This window comes from Suncus etruscus, chromosome 1, assembly GCF_024139225.1.
Source record: "Suncus etruscus isolate mSunEtr1 chromosome 1, mSunEtr1.pri.cur, whole genome shotgun sequence".
In the NCBI taxonomy this organism is placed as follows: Eukaryota; Metazoa; Chordata; class Mammalia; order Eulipotyphla; family Soricidae; genus Suncus; species Suncus etruscus.
In genome coordinates this window covers 207,686,729-207,693,915 of record NC_064848.1, presented here as the reverse complement: position 1 = coordinate 207,693,915, position 7,187 = coordinate 207,686,729, and the positions used below count along the sequence as shown (strand labels likewise).

The following is a 7,187-nucleotide window of genomic DNA, read 5'->3' as shown; positions in this document are numbered from 1 at the left end:
CAGGGCAGGTGGGTGTGACGGACAGGCAAGGCCCAGGGCTGGACGAGGAGGACAGGAGCAGATGCGATGCTGCCACCAGCGACCATGGATGGTGGCTTCAGCCAACAGGGCAAATAAATGGAGGCAGAGGATGGTTTACTTTAAACAGACATGACCCACAGGCGCACACGATTTGGGCTGCTCCAGTGCTGGTCTGAGGACCGGGCAGGGCCACAGCCAGTCGTGGATGGCCCTTGTGAAGTGACCGGGCAGAGAGCTGCAGGCAGATTATCCCCACCCTGGGTGGGACACTCAGGCCAGCTCGGGTACCGGGGGTTCTCCAGGCGTAGACAAGTACCTAGGCAGGTATCCTAGGATGCAGGTGTAGGCTGGGCTCCACCTCTGATTAAAGCCGTGTTGTCTCCAAGCGTGGCCTAGATCCTTGAACCAGCCTAGTGGGGCGCCGGCTACTGGGAGAGGGGGGTTAGCAGGGGTGGAAGTGACCTTGACCTTGAGTTCCGTCACAGATATGCTTTGGAACCACAGTTCCTGTCGTTCCCATGTGGCCTCTGAAAACACCAGGGGTGCAGACCTGCCCCCTGGGCTGCCAACTGCCCCTCACACATTTGTCTTGCAGGGCTGAGGCCACCTCCCCTTTTGCCCTGGGCTCAGCCTTCAGAAAGCGCTGCACCTCCCATTCGTCCACCCTTGCATCCTCCTGGGGCTCTGGCTTCCGCAACATAGAAGTAGCTGCCCAGCATCAGTACTGGGGACGAGGCCGTCACTTCAGCTCCCGCTGCAGCTCCCACCAGCAGGAACACATTCTAGTACATGCCAGTGGCATCCAGCAGCAGTCAGCAGTCAGCCAGAGAAGGGCCTCCAGATCCTTACCCCACCCCGCAGGTCGGGGAATGCACACACCAGACAGAACCTGGGTTCAGGCCAGGCCAGGTCAGGGTGGTGGGCACTGAACCCAGCTGGGCTGCTCTCTCAGCCTTCCTCACTGCAGGCCGCAGAGCAAGTGTGTCCCACATTGCCGCCCCTGGCCAGCTGGGCTGGCTGCAGAGATGGGGAGGTACCGCCGTTGCCTGAACTCACCTCCTGATGGGGCCCGATGAGCAAAGCCACGGCCTCGACCAGCAGCACCAGCCCAAGGGCACTGGGAACTTGTGGGTGTGTCCATTACTGCCTTGAGCATCTCAAATTGCAGGACCCCCACCATGCCTAGGAGATGCTGAAGACCACCGGGTTGGCATAGTCACGGGCTGTGGAGCCGGGGAGGTTGACGAAGCTGTTGAAGAACATGTCAAAGCTCAAGAGGTAGATGACAAAGGGCCGAAGCCAGGGCTGCACCGCCACCAGGCCAGCCAATGGCTGTGCCAAGACGTCAGTGCAGCCAAGCATGGTGAGCAGGAAAGCGATCTGGGTGTTGGGCGTCCCATGTCCTTAGCATACTTCACCGTGACCACAGGCGGCACAAAGAGCTGAACATCGTGACAGACGGCCACAGTGTAGACCATGAAGCCACGATCCCTGAAGATGCTTGGGTCTAGCAGCCATTTGCACGGGCATCTGGCCTGGAGCCCCGGGTGGTGGCGTCCAGGGACCACGTGAATGTGGCACACATGCAGCAGTCAAGTAGGAAGCCACCCAGGACCAGAAAGACCCCGCGCCAGCAGGACCGGCCTTGCAGCAACTGGCCCAGTAGGGACTGGGCGCACAGGAACACGGGGCTACCTGCCGCTGCCAGCCCATTCCCAGGGCCAGCGCTTGCTGCAGTAGTGGTTGAGCATGATGAGCACAGGCTGGAAGGTGAGTGCGAGCCCCAGGCCTGAGGAGGGACCAGGTCGAGGCCGGCGCCCACCTGCACAAGGGGCAGAGTAGGGTACCCAGCTTCCTCTGCAGGTGGCGCCACTCACTGGTCAGGACCATGGTGAGGTAGAGCTGCAGGGCACTTCTGCCCCGTGCCCAGGGATGCCAGGAGCCCACCCAGCAGCATGATGGTCCAGCAGCTGAAGCAGTTCACACACGCGCTGGGGATGTGTGGGGCTGAGATGTGCACCAGGCCAGGTGTGCAGGGAAGGGGGTCCCCTACACCTCTTTCCAGCAGCTTCAGCCACAAAGTGTTGTGGCACTCACCTGCCCCCTAGAATATGGCCAGCAGAGTGGAGGAGATCCAGGTTGTGTTGCTGTCGCCAGCGCCGAACTACGCTGACCACCTTGGGGAAGGTGTAGGAGAAGCCGGTGATGACCAAACATCCCAGAGCACAGCACAGCCACAGTTCCCAAGCAGGGCTGGGACCCCAGGCGGGCCTCATCCACTGCAACGCCTCCTGTGACCAGGGGAGCTGCATCCTTTTGCATCCCTGAGGAAGACAAGCAGGCTGGCAGGCTGGGCCGCAGCGCCCACACGAAAGCATCCAGGACCCCCACATCCCCTTTTACTGTTGAATTAGTTCATTTTTGGAGACCATGCTTGTCTGTCAATGCTTGAGGCTCACTCCTGGCTCTGCACTCAGGAATCGCTCCTGGTGGGCTTGGAGGACCACGTGAGATGCTAGGGATTAAACCTGGGTCAGCTATGTGCAAGGCCAGTATCCTCCCCACTGTGCTGTTTTTCTGCCCCACTTTCCCCTTTTCAAACTCCAGGATGAGCCTGTCTGAGGCACTTTGCCTTTCCATGGCACTGCCGTCTTCAACGTCCACCCTGGGTGATGCCAGCACCAGCCCATCTGTACTCGGGGACAAGCTGTTTCAGCAGGGACAGGGGTGCGGTCCCCTGCACCTGGGGAGGAAGAGTGCTGATGTGGGTCTGTCTGCTAGGGCAGCCCTTCTTTCTGCCTGTCCAGCTGCACCTAGCCCCCCACATTTTTGGTTTGTTTTTGTTTTTGGCCACATCTGGCAGTGCACAGGGGTTACTCTCGGCAGGCTCCGGGGACACTGTGGAATGCCGGGATCGAACCCCGGTGGGCGGTGTGCAAGGCAAATGCCCTCCCTGCTATGCTCTCCTCCAGCCCCAACTCATCTGGTCCCAAACCCCCCAGGACCATCACACTGGGCTGGCTGGTGTCACCTGGTTCTTGGGTGCTCCTGCTCCCCAGTGCAGGGCTAAGGAGGGTGCGAGGCTCAGCCCCACACGTGGAAGATCCCTTGTGCCTCCCCAGTGGGCAGTGGGCCTGAGTCCCAGCCAAGTGCTGAGGCTTCCCGAGGTGCTCCACTAGCTCCCACCCTGCCCTCTCCTACAGGTTCCAGGGAGGGGCTGTGTAGCCAAGTGCATAGCGTGAGTGAGCCAGGTACAGGCTGGAACTTCGGATAGTACCAGACCCGGGTGCCAGTCTGGGAACGAGGGCGGGATGCTGGGTGTGGACCCTCCACCCACTTGTCTGCCCAGCCTGCAGGGCCCGGCTGCTCCTCCTGCCCCATCACACCACAACACGGGCGGCCCAGAGCCCCATTCCAGAGCAGGAGGGCCAGGGCCAGGCCAGCAGCCCTGCACCTTGGCCCTGCGGGGCCAGCAGTCCAGAGCCGGCTCCATCCACTGGCCCACTCGGTGCGCCCAGGAGTGCCTTATTGTCTGGAGAGCCCTCACTGCCCGGGATGGTCACTAACCTGGAACGCAAAACCCATGACTTAGCGGTCACCTTGAACTCTCGCATGGGGGCCGGGGGTTGTCCAGCACACAGGCCCCTGGACACACACTGCGACCTCTACTCATCCCCGGTCCAGCCGCTGGGCACTTGGGAAGAGGGTGACCCAGAGATGCCCCACCTGTCCAAGCTGTAGGGCTGTAGGGGCTCTGGGCCAGGGCGCCCCTGGCGGTTCCTTCCGGAACCGCTTCCCCACAGGCACGAAGGTGTGTCTGGCAGGACTTCACTGTGCCCCAGATGGCCTGTAGGCCTGGGAGTGGGAGCAAGGGAAGGGTGCGAGTGTGCTCTGGCCCCTCGAGGTGGCCGGGCCTACATGCCGCCTGGTCCGAGGCGATTCTGGATTCTCTGGAGCTGGCAGCACAGTCTCCTTCATGCTGCCTGCCACTGCCCCTTTTGCCAGTTGGGCAGCCCTACTCAACGTGGGGCAGAACCACCTTCCCCAGATCCCTGGTATCCCCGGGACCGATTCGTCACTCTCCTTTCGGGATCCGCTGACAGCCTCTGTCCGTAACGGGGTGCCCTGACATCCGCACAGGAGCCCCCCACATCCTCCAGCGCCCATACCTCCTGCTGCAGCCCCCTGCTGCCACTCGCCCAGTATACCTACCCCCGGGTGCCTTCCCCGGGCCCGGCTAAGGAGTCTCCCGCCTGTGCCTTTAAGGCTCCAGCAGCTCAGTGGCATGAGGGGGGAGGGGACACACACCACCTCTCCCTCGACTACTTAAATACCCACTCGAGCCCCCATATGTGTTCGAGGGGTGCCTGCTCTGCCTCTTGCAAGCCCCCCTCTTGTGGGAAGGGCTGCCCTTTTCTCCTGCCTCCACTTTAACCCTGCCCAGTGCAAGTGAGAGCAAGGAAGGCAGCGAGGGGTGATGTGTGGAGTCTCAAGAACAGAGGCCCTGCGCTGAACCCTATGGCTCGGCTCCCGCCAAGGCAGGACCTCGCTGTCCAGAGGGGATGTCAGCGAGGGCCTCCCCGAAACGCTGCCCCTGAACACAGTCTTCATTGGAGAGGGCCGGGAGTGGACCAGTGCACAAAGACCCCAAGGTCCCACCCAGCAGCACCTGTGCCCTCCCTGGCATCCCAGAGGCCACCCCAAGCCTCCTTGTGGCCAGTGTCACTGGTCTTGCACACACACACACACCCCGACTCAGCTCCACGATGGACCCCTGCCCATTACGGGTCTCAGCGGGTCTGTGTGACCTCTGTGCTGGGGTCAGCGCTTCACCCGAGACCAATGCAGGGTGAGCTGTCAGTGTGGGCTGACCGACAGCCAGTGGAACCCGAAGCCCATGCCTGGAGCAACTGTGTGCCGGCGCCCCCTGCTGCCCGCCCCTGTGCTGTGCAGAACCGGGACCGGCCTGCCAGGGGTCTCAGACAAGGACCCTGCTGGCCCTGCAAGCCGCTCTGGGCTTGGTCCCTTGGCGCCACTCGTGCTGCTCCCTGCGGATCCTCCTTTCTCCCGTTCCCAGGCTGGGCCGGCAAGGTGGCTTGATGTTTGTGGAACTGCCGGCCCAGCTCCCTGTGTGGGCAGAGGCCTGTTTCCCCACATCCTGATGACAAGAGGCCCTTGAGTGGCTTTACAACAACCTCTTGGCTTCTTATTCCCCTCGCTTTCTTGAATGCAGTTAAGGGGTCATTCACCCACACGCTCCCCTCTCTCCCCGCCAAGGTCTGGCAGCTTTGCGCAGCCCTGTGGCCATGGGATCTGAGCGTCCCCTTACCCCCACCCAACACTTCTCCTGGCTCTGCCCGGGGTGGTGTTCCGGGAGCTGTAGGGAACAGCCAGGCCCACTCTCTTCTGCCCCCTCCACTTGCCCCTTACCCAGCAAACTGCCTGTTACCCCTGCCCCAACTTCCTCTAGCTCACCTGGATGGGAAGGATCTGTGGTTGCTAATAAAGGGGCAGAGGAGGAGATTGAGGGAAGTCTAAAAGGGATTCTGCAAGAGGCAGGAGGGGGAGATGAGGAACTGGTTGGGTGCAGAGAGGCTGCTTAGCATAGAGGCCACACATGGTGGCTAGGACCTTTAATAAAGCTGATGTCTCCCGAATCTGACTGCTGCGGATCATTTCCTCACCGCTACCCTGAACCCGCAGACCCTCCAGCTGAAAGGGGTTGCAGGCGCCGGGCCTGGTCCAGCCAAGAAAGGACCCACCATCATCCAACACCATCCAGGACTCTTATTAGTTTATTGCTATGCGGCCCACTGCCAGCCTAGCCAGGGACAGAGCCACTGGGATTTGGGTTATGCCCAGGGCTGGTGTCACTTTTGCTCTCCCCGCAGGCTAACATCACCCCAGCCCTGCGCTCAAGGGGAAGTGGCGGGGGGCAGAGAGGGGCACAGAACAGCTGATGGTGGTCCCGGTCCTGACTCATCTGCCAGCCCAGAGCTCCTTGTCCCTCCCCTTCAAGGCCATTGCCCCCGGCCTCCGGAGTGTCTGCAGAGTGAGTGTGAGTGTGTGTGTGTGTGTGGTCACTGGGTGGCCCCGGGGGATGGGGTGACAGGGCTGTTACTCAGTTCCTGGGGGGCTGGCACATCTGGGGGTGAAAGGTATTATTACCCTTTGAGCCCTTTCCATAGTCCCCCTTTACCAGGACCCTGACAGAGAATGCATGGCCCCTTTTCTCGCCCTTTTCCTTGGCCCTTCATTCATCAGAGAAGTGATGGGGAGAAGTGACTGGGTAGAGGTCAGGACACACACACACACACACACACACACACACCAGACACACACACCAGATAGTTCCTGAGCACGTGGGTCACTGTTTGAGGATGCCTGAGCCAAATGCTCATCCTTGGTGTGGTGAGGTGAATTGGACAACCACCTCCAGAGGAGCTGTTCCCACACAGCACCCCAAAAGCAGAACTTCTCAGGCGGCTGATCCAAGTTGGAAGCTGTCACCAGGCAGAAAGATGCTCGCAGCAGCCGAGGCCGTCTGGGTGAGTGTGGTTCCTGCCTTCGGGCAGAGCGTGGCGATAGATGTGGCCTTCGGATCACTCATGGTGTGGGTCAGGCCGCTGGCAGGATCAGGGTGCTCAGGGCTTCTGTCTCCAGACCTGCCTCTCGGGCTCAGCAGAGGTGTCTGCGGCTTCCGCTCTGAGAAATTCGTTCGGAAAGAAATGACTTAGTCGGCGAGTTCGCTGCCGCACTGCAGGAACAGCTCTCGCCTTACTCCAGACTCGGACCGCGCCCGAGCGCAGTGCAGTGTCTTGGGGGGGCGCTCGGGGGACCAGGTGCTTTTCAGGACAGATCGCGCCCGCGGGCCCTGCTAGGATCTGCAGGGGCCCGGGGGCCACAGACGGGCCGACCGGGGCGTCTCCCCTTGGCGGAGGGAGACTGCATCCGCGCCCAGCCCACCCTGACATCCGTCCATTAGAAACGTGCCCTGGTCCTGCGTTTCGCTGGTCTCCAACGGCGCCGCCGAGGGGCGGGGGAGAGGCGGGGAAGGCGCTGGCCTGGCGCGCCCCACCGGCGCGGTTCCTGAGCGCGGGGCCAGGGGCAGCCCTGAGCGCCGCCGGGGGTGGCCAGGCCGCCCCCAAGACACACGCTGCACCGTC

At 61.8% G+C, this 7,187-nt stretch overlaps 1 protein-coding gene across 1 annotated transcript; it reads right to left on the bottom strand.

Annotated features, from left to right (window-relative positions):
* Positions 1–291: 291 nt before the first annotated feature.
* Positions 292–2,333, bottom strand: SLC16A3 (solute carrier family 16 member 3). The gene is given in 12 exon segments (XM_049768794.1): positions 292–446; positions 604–716; positions 718–832; positions 984–1,140; positions 1,142–1,209; positions 1,212–1,415; positions 1,418–1,549; positions 1,552–1,739; positions 1,741–1,810; positions 1,899–1,942; positions 1,944–2,012; positions 2,119–2,333. Coding segments are annotated over 12 exon segments (1,530 nt in total).
* Positions 2,334–7,187: the final 4,854 nt, after the last annotated feature.